At 47.7% G+C, this 16,337-nt stretch overlaps 1 protein-coding gene across 1 annotated transcript in view; it reads right to left on the reverse strand.

Annotated features, from left to right (window-relative positions):
- Nucleotides 1-439: 439 nt before the first annotated feature.
- The window catches only part of LOC104544717 (solute carrier family 23 member 1-like), a 19,324-nt gene continuing 3,426 nt past the window's right edge, over nucleotides 440-16,337 (reverse strand). The window contains exons 2-12 of the mRNA XM_010189658.1: nucleotides 15,862-16,011; nucleotides 14,450-14,607; nucleotides 12,260-12,419; nucleotides 11,011-11,192; nucleotides 7,499-7,619; nucleotides 7,016-7,172; nucleotides 6,569-6,822; nucleotides 3,504-3,668; nucleotides 3,046-3,154; nucleotides 1,887-1,982; nucleotides 440-708 (exon numbers count right to left, since the gene is read on the reverse strand). Coding sequence (XP_010187960.1) covers nucleotides 440-708; nucleotides 1,887-1,982; nucleotides 3,046-3,154; nucleotides 3,504-3,668; nucleotides 6,569-6,822; nucleotides 7,016-7,172; nucleotides 7,499-7,619; nucleotides 11,011-11,192; nucleotides 12,260-12,419; nucleotides 14,450-14,607; nucleotides 15,862-16,011 — 1,821 coding nt within the window. The remainder of the gene's footprint in view (nucleotides 709-1,886; nucleotides 1,983-3,045; nucleotides 3,155-3,503; nucleotides 3,669-6,568; nucleotides 6,823-7,015; nucleotides 7,173-7,498; nucleotides 7,620-11,010; nucleotides 11,193-12,259; nucleotides 12,420-14,449; nucleotides 14,608-15,861; nucleotides 16,012-16,337) is intronic.

A 16,337-nucleotide genomic window follows, 5' to 3' on the forward strand; every position in this document is an offset into this window, starting at 1 on the left:
GTGAGCACTGCCATTACAGATCTTTTAAGGTGGTGGGGATTAGCCTCAGCCCAAGGGATGCCTATGAGCAGTACAGGGCCCACATTGGATGCCAGGACAGGGGACAAGAAGAGCTCTGCCTTTGTTAAACAGCTGCTCCTTGGGGTTCCCAAGGCTCAGTGCAAGGAAGGAAACTGAACATCTTTCCCGGGAATTTCTTGGACTTTGGTGTTCCCCAAAGAGAGATTTTGTTGTTCTTAGAGGCAGACAGGCAGTAGCAGAGGGGAGAAAAATGACTCCCCCAGGGTCACCAGTGGTGCAGTGGGCAGAGCTGGGAAGAGAAAGACATTATCGTTTTCCTGCTCCAGCCTCTAACAGCTGCCTGCTCAAGTTCAAATTATGGGGGCTGCAGACATTCACACCTCTGCTTCTGAGGTGAGCTCACCTGCAGGCCAGGTGCTTATATCCTTGTATCAGCACCTCTCTCACAGTCTCTTTCTGAGCTCCCTTTAACACTGCTGTTCTGTTCAGCAGCCTTCAGTTCATCCATTCTCTTGCCGCCAGGTTGTTTTTTGGGGCAAGCGGGGAGATACCGAAACCAAGAGAGGGCGAAGTATTTGGTGCCTATGCCAAAGGGAAGATCATAGACCTTGGAAACAAGCTGAGAGTTGTTTGCCTCTCCTTTGTGGCTGTTCTTCCACGACAGAAGCCCCCGCTCCTCCTGTGTTCCTGCAACAGCAAAAATGAGATTGCTGCATTTAAAACAGCGGCAGTTCCGAGCATGGGACTACCTCATGTGCCTCACACGCACTTCTCAAATCCCAGCAGACCCAGCACAACATACGGATCCCTTGCACTTAAACCCATCTTAAACTCTGAACTTAAACCCTGAAGTTCTTCACAAAAAATTACCAACGAGCTTGTAGACAATACTCATCTTCCTGGAAACCACAGCTCCCAGACAGATAAGCAGTCTTCTCCACTGCTTTCCATAGGAATCAAGTATACCAAGACAGGTTTTCACAAGCCCTGAGGCATCCAAGAACTGTTCAAAGCAGGGATCATATAGTGCTGGGAAAGCAAGGCAGGATGTTAACTGCCCAGATACTGCAGTGGGGGAATAAGTAGTAGTAGTAATAATAATAACAACAACAACAATCCAATAACCTAGCCATTCCTAGTCAGTCACAGGCATTTACCTTAGCCAAAGAACTGCTAAGTGCCTGTAATTGTTGCAGTGACTGAGTCCCTCTCGGGGAAAGGGAGTGAGCACACCTGGAAATTCTGCCCGGAGGAGCTGAAGATCGAGGGCTACAAAAAAATGAATAAGCCAGAGTTTCTTTCCAAGAAGCCTGAGATGGTAAAAGAATCTGGTTAAGAGAGTGTCCTTCCTGCTCTTTTTCTGTAGCAGAAAAGAGGGTTTCCTCTCCTATTCTTATGCCATCCCTCCCTAGGCTCAATGAAAATCAGAGGTTCTTTGCTGTCAGTGAGGGCCAGCTGCAGGTGCTATGTCCTATCTTTGCTCATCAGCCTTTCCTACTGCTTTCCATTGCTGTGGCACCAGTTCAGCCTCAGTTTTAGCAGCTCTTAAAGGAGGCATGTGTTAGCTCCTTCCACTTCTTGTAGTTGCCTTTCTCTCTCCTTTCAACCAGCAACATGGCTCTAAGCTAGCATTTTCCCTAAAAGACTTTTTTTCCCAAATAAACTTGTTCTTCAGACTGGGTTGTTCCTGAAAAATTAGTTATATTTTGATAAGCTGCTGTTTTCCAACCAGAGACTGTATCAGTGATGTCTCCTGTTTCTCTCTCCTCTCTGGGAGCAGTTCAGTCATGAAGACAAAAAATACTAGGAAACAAACCCTAGGGCAAGCACAAACTAGTAGCTTAGCTCATTTCAGCAAATCCTACCTGGAATGGTGTTATCGAGGAAAAACCCCAGGAGTCCACCCACAAACATGCCAGTGGTGAGAAGCACCTGGATCACCTGGTCCAGCTGGACGATTCCTAGCAGAAAAACAAAGCTTTGGATAGTGGTGCAGAGGTACATGTTTGACCAGCAACATACCCCGTGGCAAGAGGCTGCAAGCTGCAGACTTGTTTAGACAAGACTTGCAAATCCCAAAGCAGAGTTTAACATTTGGCAATGCAAGGGAGATTGATCTCACTGCCAGTTTCAGACCTACAGTTTTATTCTGCATAATTATTCACTGACCCAGCCGCCAGTGGGCAGGAGGTGTCTCAGAAGTACATTAAGAGGCTATTAACAGCGAGAACCACAGCACCATCCCAGAAAAAAGCCACCTTCTGCTCCAAACATGTTCTGCACCTCCACAACTTAATACCAAGCAGTCCCCTACAAAAGTACAAGCTTCCCAAAGAAATATAGGTATATTTCATCATGGGATTTCATCTCAAGTTAATCAGGTGTGCTGTTTCTCTGTGAGGGCTAATAGACACGAGCAAATGAGTCCAGTTACACAGCATCTGATAGAGCATCTATGAGAGCATGTGATTTGTGAGCCCAGTTCTTTCATGCCCACCCAGCATGCCATATATACCTTAAGAGAGGACACTACAGCCTTTGTGACAAACACATTAGTCACACAAGACACAGTGAAGGTGTAACTGTTGGACGACTGGAATTTTCAATAAAGTGAACTTGATGGAACTCAGTAGAGGAGTCTGCTCTTGCGTTTTGGAAGCACAACGTTTTATTGTGCATCAGCATGTAAGAAAGTCTCATTCATTGAGATCTTGATCAGGATTCAGCCCTGGAATATTCTCCTGCCCAAAGCCCCATCCCGGGCGTGTGTCCCAGGAAAAAGCTCTGCACTCCTTAGCCCGACAGGAATCTGGCAAGGTGCAGTCACTGGTCAAGAGCAAAGATTTTCACACCAAGGCTGTGCATCAGAGCAAAGGACAAGAATAGCCCTCACAGAAAGAAAGAGGCAGCAGTCAAAGCACAGCTTTCAGGGCTTTATCAGGAAAAACTGCATTTTAAAAGATTTATCTGGATCAGCCTTTGCTTCAGTTCCATGCTACAGAAAATGCTTCTGTAATTTCTTACCTGTTTGCAGCAGTGTATTACTTTTGCTTGCCCAGTTGGGAACCGCAAGGCCAGCAAATACAGAAAATCCAAAGATAAAGATGTTTCTGGAGGAGTTCATATCTGTGTACTGCACAGAGAAATTGTATACATTACAGTTAGAACTACCCAAACCTGTGGGTTACTGTTGCATTGATGAGACATGCTCGGATGTAAACACTGCATGCAGGAGTGGACCTGGCGTTGCTGGGGCATTAGTGATCCTGCTGCTGTGGGTGTCAGCAAGCCCTGCCCTGCCCAGGGACACTTCTGCGATTTAGCCCCTCTGGGTACATGCCCTCATCTTCACCCAAGGAACTGCCAATGCTAATGTTTGCATTTGCTGCAGCCTGGTTATGTCTGACTCAGTCTGGTAAGAACCTGACTTGAAACCAAAGTCCTCTTCCCTAGGGATGAAACAGCGCTCACACAGCTGTTACCTGCAGATTTGAAATCCCCACTGCTGTGATAACTCCAAACATCACAAGGAACATGCCTCCAATCACGGGGGTAGGTATGCTGGCAAGCATCGCCCCGACTTTCCCGAAGATGCCACTCAGGAGCATGGCGCAGGCACCGGCAATGATCACCATTCGACTCCCTACCTGAGGCAAAAGGAAGAGGAGGCATTCAGGCACCGACCGGCGCAGAGGTGAGGGATGGAAAGCTCCACCAGGCTGAAGCACTCAGTGGTACGTTCACTTGCAGTCAACCATGAGCTGGGACATTCACACTGCATAGGAAGCATCTGTATTTGCAGACCAGTAAATATTTATCATGACAGGCACACTGAGAGCAATCATGGATCTACACCTATTGACTTGATGTTAGCCTCTTTCCTATTATTATCAGAACTTCAACAGTTCACTGTCAAACAAAAAGTTTATTATTAAATTAAGGGCACAATAATCCACACACACAGAGCTTTGCTTTCGCTCCAACCTAGAAATGTCTTGGCAGACCCAGAGGCTGGCCCTGCAACCACCCAGTCACAATTCATTGCACAATCCTTCCACCGGGGTTTGGATTGCCATCCAAAAAATGGCTTTCAATGAGGTATCCCACCCCAATCCCTCCGTTCCCTGCAGACCAAGGTCTGGGAGAGCAGAGCTGGCCAGGCCAGCTCCTTCAATCCCAAGCTCTGGGATCTGATATATCCATCAATGAGTGGCTAATAACAAGTGAGGAAGTCTCCTGGTCTGCCCCTACCTGTCATCACCCATCTAGCTTCAGTAAAACCTTTTTTTTCCCTCCTTTTTTTTTTTTACTAGGAAAAGCCAGAGTGGCCTTTCCTTGGTTGGGCACTACAACAAAGACAGGATGAAGCAACAAGCCATGCCTTTCATTCAGATCTGTTAGAAGAAAGAAAAAGACCATCTGCCAAACAAAGGGATGAAAGAGACATTTACAGAGTATGGAAACTAAAACAAAAAGCAGCAATGTTTATTAGACTTTCGGTTCAAGATACGCCTTGCCACACCAAAACTTGGACAGCTTAAAGAATCATGCTAAGATTTACAATGTCTGTGTCTTAGGCAGGCAAACCCTGTAATCCTTTGAAAAACTTTTATGATTAAAATAAATATTTTAATACCTCCCATTAATTATCTGAAGAATGTCATATTTCCAGTAAGAGCTTTTGTGAATGCTTTCAACAGAAACACTCCCAGTAACTAGTAGTGTCTCTTTTTATGTGCTTCTTAAACATGGCCCTTGAAAACATTTTAAGTCTTACTTGACTGTGAAAGATAAATGAAAAAGATTTGGTGGGGACTTTCAAAATAAAATCATGCATTGCCTTTAGGTGGGCTTTTTATATTCCTTGGCTTAAAACCTTGGGACACCATTACCGTCAAAACTGTAATTTAATAAAAGCCAACAGATCTATTTGTTCCAGGACTAGAATGAAGCTTCAGATTCTTAATTTGCCAAAATGTCAAATTACCCAGTATGTGGAGTTGGCCTTAAAGGCAAATTACCTAATCCACTGATACCACAACTGTCAGCATATGCTGCTAAAGCCTCTAGTTTAGAGTTTGTTTCAATTACGCCAGGAAAACAAGAAAATCAGTTCTCTTTTTTAAGGTTGAAGAAACTGCGTGGTTTCCTGCTATGTATATGGTGACTCTGAGGTCTTTACCTCTCCTGTTTAAGCAGAGGAAACAGGTCCCCTGCATTTCCATTTGTTGTGAAAAACTGTGTTTCCCAGGTGAAAAAAAAAACAAAATTAAATCTACCTTGTGCTCTCAGCATCCCCGCCTATCCCAGCCAGAGCCTGATTTAAGGTTGACTGAGACAAGACCGCATTTTCTGCTCTCTTAGGTGTGAACAAGGAGAGCAGAGGTGGGATCTAAGGGAAACATCTCTCCTGAAGCAGCAAAGATGGCATGTCCACCTGAAGGACTTAGCGTGTATGGAGACATCATGTCCCATAATATGTTAATTATGAGTCCGGGCACTTCTGCACTATGCTACATCCCATACAGATGATGTATGCAGCAAACCACATGTCAGGAAAGAACGGGCTCAGGTAATGTGGTCAGTATGCACAGATTTCATAGTGACAAGGTGACGTGCGGTGACAGGCTGAACTGGACTCCATGCAGAATGCCAGACAGCCCTTGCTGCTGGAAGCAGCCACCTTGGTCAAACACTAATGCTTCAGTCTGTGAAAAATGGCTCTTGTGAGTGAGGTTTATAAAATCTAGTGAAATCAGCAATATTACAGAGTGGGAGCCATAAGTCAAATTCTGCATTTATTTACTGACTCACAGCTCTGCTGACATGACATTGTCTATTTGACAATGATTTAAAAATTTTCTCCAGTTGGCTGCTGGATGTACCCATCCCCTGGCTGTAAAGCTGAGTGAAAATACTTTATCTGATTTTCAAGCTTATCTCTGGAAATCTTCTTCCCTTATAAGAGCAGTAAGATATTCAAGGGATTCACAAAACTTTATAGAGAGGTAAAAACATAAACCTTCACCATCACATTTTATAATCCCAAAGAAATAGTCTACCTTTCACATGATTGTCACCTTTGTGTCATAAAAATTCTGGAATTTGAAACTGTATTAAATATTCTTCTCTCCTCTCCTTTCCTCTCAAGTACATTTAGGAAAACCGAGAGAAAGACAGACAGACAGACAGTTTCTGATAAAGTCAGTCCTTGGGAGGTTTCCAGGTTAGCTCAGGTGTAAGATGCTCTGCTTAGCCTCACCCTGGTCAGGTGCCATGAGTAACAGCAGTGTGCACTCATGCCATATGCAGCCCATAAGCAGAGAAAGAGAGGGATTCCCCAGCCCATTAGGTGTTTGTAGTGCTGCTGAGGTGGTCACCAATGTGTCAGGACACATTTTTCCAGCACCCCTTGTTGGAGGTGGGCTAAGATCACATCCAAGGTCCAGCACATACCCATATGCACCACTTCTTTGTACCTACACCCCCAGGGGAAACCTGCAGAATGGCCAGGGCACCACAGCCACCCTGCTGCAGCGAGGCTCACCTTGGTGATGCCCAAGGCCCCCACGTTCTCACTGTACGATGTGGTGCCGTTCCCGGTCCCCCAGGCCCCAGCCAAGAGGCAGCCAATGCCTTCCACCCCAATCCCACGGCTGATGGCGTGTTTTGGCGGCGGTGGGGCTCCGGACAGGCGAGCACAGGCGTAGTAATCTCCCACGGACTCCAGCATGGAGGAAATCACCCCAGCTAAGATGCCGAATATCCCAGCCAGGCTGACGGTTGGCACTCCCCACTGGCCTGTAAGTAAAGAGCTTAGTTCAGGTTAGTGAGGCACATTTGCCTTGAAATCTACTGCAAGGTAGGGGTACAACAGCAGGGGTGCTTGTGGATGTTTGCCTGACTCTGGCATTTCATCTCCCCCTGCTAGGTGGAGGTGCAATTCGGAGCAGGGAGCAGCATGGCAGAATGGGGAAAGGGGAGGCAGTGGTACCTGGGTAAGGCAGACGAAACCAGGGAGCCTGGGACAAAACGTCCCCACGGGTGTCTGTCCGGGCCAGATAGCCGTAGGCAGTGGGGTCCGCAGGGAGGACGTCAGTCACCGTCAGCACGTAGCAGAGCAGCCAGCTCAGGGCGAGCCCTAGCAGCACCTACCCATCACATGCAGCAGTGGGGTCTGGTTAGGGCATGGCTGTGTATCCGGCACAGTTAGGAGGGAGACAAGGTTTCTCCCTGCCTGACCATTTCCCCTCCACATGGGATGGAGGCAGACAGATGGCAGGGGATCCTGGTGGCCCTCCCTCCTTCCCCAAATGCAGAGCCATGGGACCTTCTCCCCCTCTGCCCCCTCGCCATGCAGGCTGGACTGAGAAGCACTAACTCGGCCAGATGCGAGTGGAAAGAGCCCAGGCAGCCTGGGGTGGGTGAGGCTGGTGCTTCTACCATGTCCATGGGGTCTCCAAGAATCCCAACATACCGGGAAGATCTGGAAGAGGTAGACTGAGGAGAGGCGGCACTTCTTGCCTCTCTGGTAAGACGGCAGCAGCACAGGGACGTCTTTCAGGTACTGAGAGAACAGAACTATGAAAGAAATAGTCCTAGGAGAAGGGAAAAGCAGACCATGAGGCAAAGTGGGTGCTGAGCTGCCAGCCTGTCCCCACATTAGCTGAAGACTTGTGACCTGAGGACCCAGTACTCCAGAGGACCTCAGAAACCAGGCTCTCAGCACCCAAGAGTGGCTGTCAACTCCAGCAAGCCTGGGCTGGAACAAGCTTTCCATCAGTCTCCAACAACAGCTCTGCTGCATTTGCAAATATTTCTTCCTCTTTTGTTTCAAAACCACCCACCCAGATGGTGCATCACTGCGTATGGCAAGGTTCAGGCACACTACATAGGAAACTGTCCCTGAACCTCTGTGTAATTCAGATATACTGGAAATATAGGATTTATTAGTTTCCCGATTTCAGGTTTACCTATGCTGCTCTGCAAGTGGCCACAAGCTCTTATGTGGCACAGAGAAAAGTAATAGGATTTTATTTGGTTGTGCAGGTCCATGTTTGTTTTGAAAGAATAAACCGTGGTGGGACTGCGGGGCTGCACATAGCACCCACAGAGCCCTGCCAGCCAGTCCAGAAGGGGAAAGCATGGTCTCCAGTGTGCGAGGGCTGCATGGTGGAGGGGTGCTGCAAGGCAGGGGTGCTCATGTGTGCCCCTGGCAGCAGCCGGGGTGCATTCTGGTGGAAGCTACCACAAGGTGCAGCTCCTCTCCCATCCCTCATGTAGCGATGTGCGAATGGCGGCACAGCTGGGTGTGCTCACAGCAAGCTCTGTCTGCCCTCCCTGTGTCTTCCCCAAAGAAAGGGCAATCAGATGGAGCTGGAGGCTGTGATATGCAGCGAGAAGGCAGGGACTGGGCACTCCACTTTGACTGCTGAGCTGGTAGAAGACCTTGGACATTTTCCTCCTGTGTTAACCAGGCCTTTGAAGGGCTTCTCATTTTTTTATAGCAACTCTGAATTGTGTACGTTGGGTAAATAAATCTGAAAAGGATTTGGTGAGAAATCGATTGCACCAACTGAAGTGGTTTTCCATGCATGAGATGGTGACAAGCTATAGGTGTAATATTCATGGGCAGGCAGAATGCCAGCAGCGCAAAGGAAACGCTAACCTGACCTCTGCCAAGACATGGCACCACTTACAGCCAAAGATTATCTATCAATTATGATTCAAAGCACTGAATGACTAGAGTCAGAAAGCCTGAGGAGGAACGTGGTTCCCATCTGTGGTTTCTACAGCTACAGAGCCCAGACAGACTGCGTCAGCGCACATTTTGTGCATTTGCATTAACAAAGGTGCTCGGCAGCCTTATGAATCACTGCAGAGCCCTCGTCTACCTCAGGTAGGTGTCACTGCTTATTATTCACATTGCCTGACACATTCCATTAACAAATGCTATTTTCGGCTGCTTATAATTCTCCTTAACTTTACCCATTCAGGATGAAAATTTCCATGGAAAATGCCTGCCTCAAGCCAAATATTTCTGAAAAAATAGATCCCAAACTATTTTAAAAATTGATGTTTAAGAAATAGACGTAGTATAGCCTATATTGAGAAGGTCATTTTGCCTTGAGAAATAGCAGGGCCTGCTTATGAACTGGAGCAGAAATTAGAGGTTTAGTAGAACTTGTTCTCTGGGGTGAAGGATATTGCTGTTTCTCAAAAATCTGCTCAACTGTGATCAGTCTGTGACAATGATCATTCATCCCAGGTCACAAGCAGTCAGCAGAAACATCTCAGGCTTTAGCATTTGCTAAAGTTTCTGAGTTTTTCTGAGTTCGAAAGTTTCTGGGTTTTTCTGAGTACGTCCAGGCCTTGCCCAGTGATGCCCTGTGTATGCGCCACCACCAGGGAGCAAGTGAGCATGCACTGGACCAGTTTCTTGAGGCAGCAGTGGGTATCGCCCATCATGGGGGCTCTGGGATGTGATGGAGCTTGACAGCAAGGCTGAGACCACGTAGCTCATGACTTCTGCCTTCTCCATCACCCCCTTTTCCTAATGGCACCCACAGAGCATGGAAGAGGCAGCAAAAGAGGACACAAATTCAGACAGCTCAAAGCACAATGATCAGGTTGGTGCTAAGGTGTCTGATTCATGAAAGAAAGCATTGGTAGAAGATGCATGGGCAGAAGCACGGGCAGAAGATGAGACAGAAAGACAGAAAGGACGACCTGGGTTGAGAACAGGGACACGGGCTGGAGGACTGGGACCCCATTAATGGAGCAGAACAGTCAGGCAAAGAGGTCAAGTGAAGGACTGAGGTTAAGAGCCAGTGACTGGAGAAAAGAGGCAGAAAACAGAGGCAGTCCAGACAACGATACACATTTTGAAGGGAAAATTCAGACTAAGCAAAGGGGCTAAGGCAAATCATCAGAGCTGGAGAACAGGACAAAAAGCCAGATATGTGGGAGAAACAATGGTGAAAGGAAAGCTGGGGGGCAGGGAGGGTTTGGGGTCATACGGGGTGCTGGTGGAAGAGACCAGTTAGGTGAGGAACTGGAGGTGGAGAAGAGAGGTGGCTTTTGGGGATGAGGAGGGCAGGTGCAGGGGAAGAGAAAAGAATCAGAGAGAAGGGGACTGGAGCATGTTCCCTCAACAGCATGTTCTTCCTGGGGCTGCAGTCAAGCCTGGCCCCTGAGTCTACAAAGGCAGCTCTGAAAGCACTACCAAACTGATTGAGCCCATAGAGAGGATAACAACCTACTCCTGCTGTATGTTCTCCCATGCTGGAGTCTGCATTAGGGATCTGAAGGTGCCATATCTGCAGGGGAACCCTGCAGCAGCATTTCTACTTTTTGAAGTCATTTCTGAAATACCAAGGAAATCCTGCCACCAAGCATGCTCCTACACCCATGCGCAAGGGCACACACACAAATATCCCTGAAAGAGCACTCAATGCTGCAAAGCCACAAGCACGGACATTTCCAGAGCCCCCCAAGCGTTCTGCAGAGAAAACAATTCCTCCTTGTCATGTGAAAACAGTACATAAATCACCAGCTATTTTAACTCAGGGAATACCTAGCTCTCAGTGCTCAACTTTGTCATTTTAGGAATGTGTGGTTTTTTTACCTTAAATAATGGGTGTGTAAGACTGTGTGTGTAAACAAATGTGACAGAGACCATCCTCAGGAACTATACACAAGAAAGACTTGTTTCTTTACTGACTCTATGAACTTAGGATTTTCACAGAAATCAGATTTTTTAACTCATTTTTGGGTTTTGCTTTGTTGCTGAGCATGCACCTCCTGTATGGGGGGGTGGGAGGAAACTATGCCACACTGCTGTCTTGCACAAGCCTGCCACATATTAGTGTGTTCAACAGATAAATCTCCAACCCAGGGGAACCCTGCTACAGACTGCAACATTGATTTCATGTCAGAGGTAGACATTTTTTTGTACACCTAGCTTTCCCACAGGGAAGTGAGACTTACATGAATGCTATGCCCCAGTGCTGCCCAGCCTCGTCGCCAGCCGAGTCAAAGAGAGGTAGGGCCACCAAGGTGATGGTGGGGGCAATTGTCAAGGGGCCGATGAACCTCAGCAGAAATCCAATCAGGCCAGAAAATCCAACAAGGATTTGAAAGCAGGAGGCTACAATGATAGCTCCTTGCACCTGGCAAAATGAAGAGAGCAGAGGCTGAAAGGAGCTCCAGCTGTTGAGCCTTTTCTTCATAAGTCAGTGCACAGCTGGTGTGAAAGCCAGACTTAGACTCCAGTGATGGACTGGCATGAAGGCTTCCCTCTGCCAGCAGGGCCTGGCTGAGCATTTCAAGTGGGGAGGGACCACCAAAGTACCCACACACCAACTCGACACTTGGCTGATGAATTTAGTTCTCACCATGGCTAATTTTGATCCAGAGACCCCCTCCTTCCTGACTTCTTTGGTCACCCAAGCATGCATCAGCTTCCCTGCTCCCCTAAAATACAGGGGGAAAGCTCTTGGGTAGCAGGGCCATGGTCTCCACTCATCTCCCATCTGGGAAGGGCTTGGGGCATTGATGCACACTGTTGGAGCAGGTGGGCTGAACTTTCCCCGTGTTTGACAATCACTGCTAAGTAGCCAGCGATTACACGCTGAAATTTTGTTCGCTGCTTACGTCAGCTCCAGGCAGGGGACTCAGGGGTGAGGCTGCTCTCTGCCTTCCCAGATTTGGTCATAAACCCAGACTGGGTCCTCTACAGTGCTCAGCACCTTCCCTCCCGAGGCCAGAGTGAGCCGGAACGAAGCACCCAGCCTGAAAGGAGAAGGCAGCAGTGCCCTGGTGGCAGATTTAGGAGTGTCAGTAGGGAGGGCAGCCTGTGCTGCACAGAAAATCCTTCATAAGAGTAAGTTCTGCCCCTGCATTTCTTTTTACTATATTTCCTGTGCATAGTCAGCGTCCCTTCCTTGGAACCATCTTCCCTCTCTTCCTGCCTCAAGGCTAACCCCACTTCATGGAGAAAGGATCTGGCTGGACCACTCAAAGCTTTGCAGTTACCATAAATCACCCAAGGTCTGCATGTCCCCTCTTCAGCAGCAGCGAAGCACCTGCTTTCCTAATGGAGTCCAGATACTTAGGAAGCTGCAAGAGGGTGAGGGCCAAGGTCCACTGGGGATGGAGGGTTCTCCAGCAGTGATGACCCTTTTCTGAAAGCACACAGCCCTGACACAGAGCAGGTGCCACTGCAAATGTAATATACCTCTCGCATCCGCGTCTGCCAGACTTCAATGAACTCCGGTGAAGAGGCATTCACCAGGGTGGCATTCTGTGTCCAGGCAGGGCACTTCCACTTGGGGAGAGACAGCATGGCCAGGGTGGGAGTCAGGAATGCAAAAGTCCCTCCTTGAATAATAGGCAACCTGGAAGGAGAGGAGGGGGAAAAGATGACAAGCGAGAATGCCAGAAACTCAGCTCCATAGGGCTGAGAGAAAGGAAAGCAAAATATATTTAAAACTCAGTCTGTCCATGGCCTCTGGCAGTATCTTTTGAAATGTTTTGGCAGGTCTCCATCACTGACCACAGGTGGGAACTGCAGCCCATTGCACTCAAGAGCAATGACCAAGTCGGGAGAGCTCAGGTTCGAACACCGACAATGGAGGGGCACATCAGTGATGGAGTCGAACTTTAGCCAAAAGGGTTTCTCCCTGCCTGATACCCTCCCATTTCCCTTCCAGACTAGAGGCAGGCTGCAGTCATACCCCTCTGAGATGCCACTTTGCCAGGCTAACCAGGCCAGCCTCTGTAAGATGAGTATCTCCCTTCCCTTTCTTAAATACAGACACCAGGAACCATGCAGAGTGCTTATCTGAGGGCTCCCCAGGGCCCTGGAGAGTGGCATGGATGTTTTCCAGGAAAAAGCATCTCCTCCAACTCATTATTTACTATGTTTCTGGCTGTCTTTTGGGGACTCATGGTTATCAACTACTACAGCATTTGAGAAAACAGTAAAAGAAGAAAAAAAATAATCTGCTAATCAACTGTCCCCTCAGGCTTGGTTTGCCTACAGCCACACTGCAGGCTGAGTGCCACCCTTCCGGCAGGAACGTCCTCACGCATTATAGCTGGGGCCAGGAACAAGGCAATTGCATCCTCAGCACAGCAAAAGCCATTCAAGTTTATCCTATGGGAACAGTTCCTTACCACTTAATTTGATTTGTTGTTCCCCATTTAGCTATTCAGCCACAGGAGATGCTCCCTGCTACTCTTTCATCCTCTGCTAACAGCAAGGAGGGGATGTCACAGCTCTTGGGTATTCACCGAGGTATTTGTGGGGTGCCAGCGAGGACTTCAGCTCAAATTGCACCAGCAGCAGCAGTCACAGTTGTGCACCCCAAACTGAATTTAACCAAACCGAGAGGAACCAACGATTCTCTTTTTTTTCGTGGCCAGGGTGTTCTCCCTCCTCCACTAACCCCTGTAGCAATGTAGAAGAAGGGGAGCACCCTTTGGGAAGAGGTTTGCCTACAGCCACTTCTTAAGAGACACAGAGATGGAAAAGTTGCACTGGGGAAAGAAAGAGGAGGAGTAAAAACATTTTGTGGAGCTGGCAGTTGACCCGTGATTTGATGGTAGAAGAGTTTTAACCAGGTCCCTCATATTTGGAAGCCAAAGAATGTGTGATTTTTGCCTTTGAAACAAGAAACATGAGTTCCTACCATACTGGAGGAAAAAAACAACCTGTGGAAAGAGAGAGGCATCCCAGAGTTACGTCAAGGGGAATAAAAGAAATTTTGCAAGGCCAGCAAAGATATGGGGTCTTTGGGCAAGCAGGAGTACTTGCAGTCATGTCTCTCATTAAGTACTTCATTTTCTGGGTAGTGAATAGCAACTCCATGCTCATCCCCTCATCACCAGCTCTTCAACAGCTTAGTAGTGAAAAGGATTTTCCTTGCTTACATTCAGATTGTGCCATGAATCCCTGAGCATGGGAAGTGGTACTGCTTAACGGGAAATGCTGCAGAGCTTCTCCCTGAGTCCTTAAGGGGTGGTAGGTGGGCTCCAGTTATCCCCTGCCCAAGATTTTCCTCCAGGCTCTGTGCTCCCTTGATCCTGGGCCCAGATCGGAGCTGGAGGATCACTGGGGTAAGGAGCAAGCAGATACAGCTTACTGCACGTTTCAATGCTTTATTATTTTGTAGGCCAGATTCCTTACAAGGCCAAACAAAGGTGCATCAAGTAGCAGGAGATGCAGAAGTCAGAACAGCAAGGTAGCCCTGCAAAATTATCACCTACAGTGATTTCAGCATGCTTTGGCATGTGCCCTGATTGCCCAAGCGTAGCAAATGACTCTCACTGGTAGATAAACTCTACAGCAGACTGGTGGCCGAGCATGTAGTAATTGCATCTACAGACTGTTTTGTCATTGTCCCACTTCTAGCATTTGGCCTACCTGACTCCAAAGAGGACCTGCAGCAGGGTGCAAATCCCTGAGACAAAGAAGATGGTGCTGATCAGGTGGCTCTGGGTGAGGAGGTCGTGCTGGAGGCAAAGCTCTTTGGAGAGGATCAGCGGGATGGCTACGAGACCTCCCATGGCTGTCAGGAAATGCTAGGAGCCACAAAGAAAGACCGGGTGAAGAAGGACACAGAACTGGCTGCACATTAGTACCATGTTGTTGAGGCAAATCTAAAGAAAACTCACAGATTTGCCTCTGGACAGTACTAGTATTACCCATTCTCTTTTCTGGCAAATTCAATGCTCTGTTCCAAAGCACCTACAAGAACTACAATGCACCCCCACAAACTTCTCCCACTTTCCATGCCCAAAAACCTTTGGTAGTGCTCTGGACCCCCCAGACCAGTCAGACACAAACAGTTTATGCCCATCACCTGCAGACAAATCTGCCAGGGTTACTCTTCCAGGAAGGCAGGGACATCCCAAGGTAGGGAGAGTGAGTGATCAGGAAAATTGCATGTGAATGTTTCAGTCCATCTCATTTGCACCACAAAGGATAACATTAAGAGTTGGCAAATTGGAGCTACCCATTATTTGCTATCAGTAGTTATTCTCACAAAGTACAATTATGGATAACCATCAAAAATGGATGCCAAAGAATGGAAAAATCAGACATTGCATTTTTCAGAAGAGTCACAGACATATTTCTACCGTGAACTTCAGTTGATTACTAAATGTGAAAAAAATTTGTCAAATTTATTTTTGCTTTAAATATTAACCTTAGTTGTCAGTTCTCACATCAGAGCACAGGACTGCAGTGGTGGAACTGATGGCACTCAGAAACTCACTGTGCTCATTTGAGTCATGTTTTATAAAAACTATGATGCAGATGTGTTCAGAAAACCTTTATTTAATACACTCTAAATCTGAGAAAACCATTTAAGGAAACAAAATACAAAGAACTCTGAGGTCTTCCTTCCTTGAGGCTCCGTACCCAGCTTGGCATTGGGTCCTTGGGTCATTTAACACACTTGGGCTCAGACTCCAGCCAAAGCAGCGTTGGGTCTTCTGCTTAGTTTTTATTGCCGTGGGAAGACAGAAGCCCTTAGACATTTAGCTACCTTCAGCCAAGCTATCCGACCTGTTCTTACTATTTGGCCCCAGCCCCAGGACTCTGCCTTCCCATTTGCACTTCAAGGGGCATAGTGTAGCTGTGGACACGAGGCTAACAGTCGGTGCTCAGGAGGTGATAAGAAGAACTTGAGTTCACTGAGATCCAGCCCTTCAGCTCCACTCATGCCCAGTGAAGGTGAAGCACTCCCAAATTCAGCTTTCACCCCTATTAACCAACTGAACAGCCATTAAACTACCACCCACCCCCAGCCTCCACCCGCTCCCCCATCACACCTGAATGCCCAGCAGGATGCACAGGTACCAGGGGGGCACATCTGTGACGGTATAGGCAAGTTTGCTGCCACCATGGCCCATGGCCCCGCCTTCCTTTGGGCCCGGGGCAGTGCGATCCGGCAAGGAGCAGTATTGGCTCCCATCTTCATCCTGGCAAACAGGAGAGACCTTTCATTAGCCACAGCTTGGGCCTGCAGGCACCCATCAGCCATCTCTCTTGCAGCTGCACTCCACATCTTGCAGGATCACCTCATGAGTAGCTTTCAACAAGGACAGGATAAAAAAGAAGAGCAAGAAGGAAAATTAAAACAGAAGTAAAAACACCTGTGGAAAATTTGTATATGCACATGTGTGTCTAGACCAGCAGAAACATTAGAGGGTGTCTCAGCCTCAAAGGGACATCTGAACACAGTGCATTAGAATCAGTAATGTCTAGCTAAGGATGGAGAAACTGCAACCAGAGAGAAGAAAGAGTG

The sequence above is a fragment of the Mesitornis unicolor genome, unplaced genomic scaffold, assembly GCF_000695765.1.
Source record: "Mesitornis unicolor isolate BGI_N332 unplaced genomic scaffold, ASM69576v1 scaffold25398, whole genome shotgun sequence".
Classification (NCBI taxonomy): Eukaryota; Metazoa; Chordata; class Aves; order Mesitornithiformes; family Mesitornithidae; genus Mesitornis; species Mesitornis unicolor.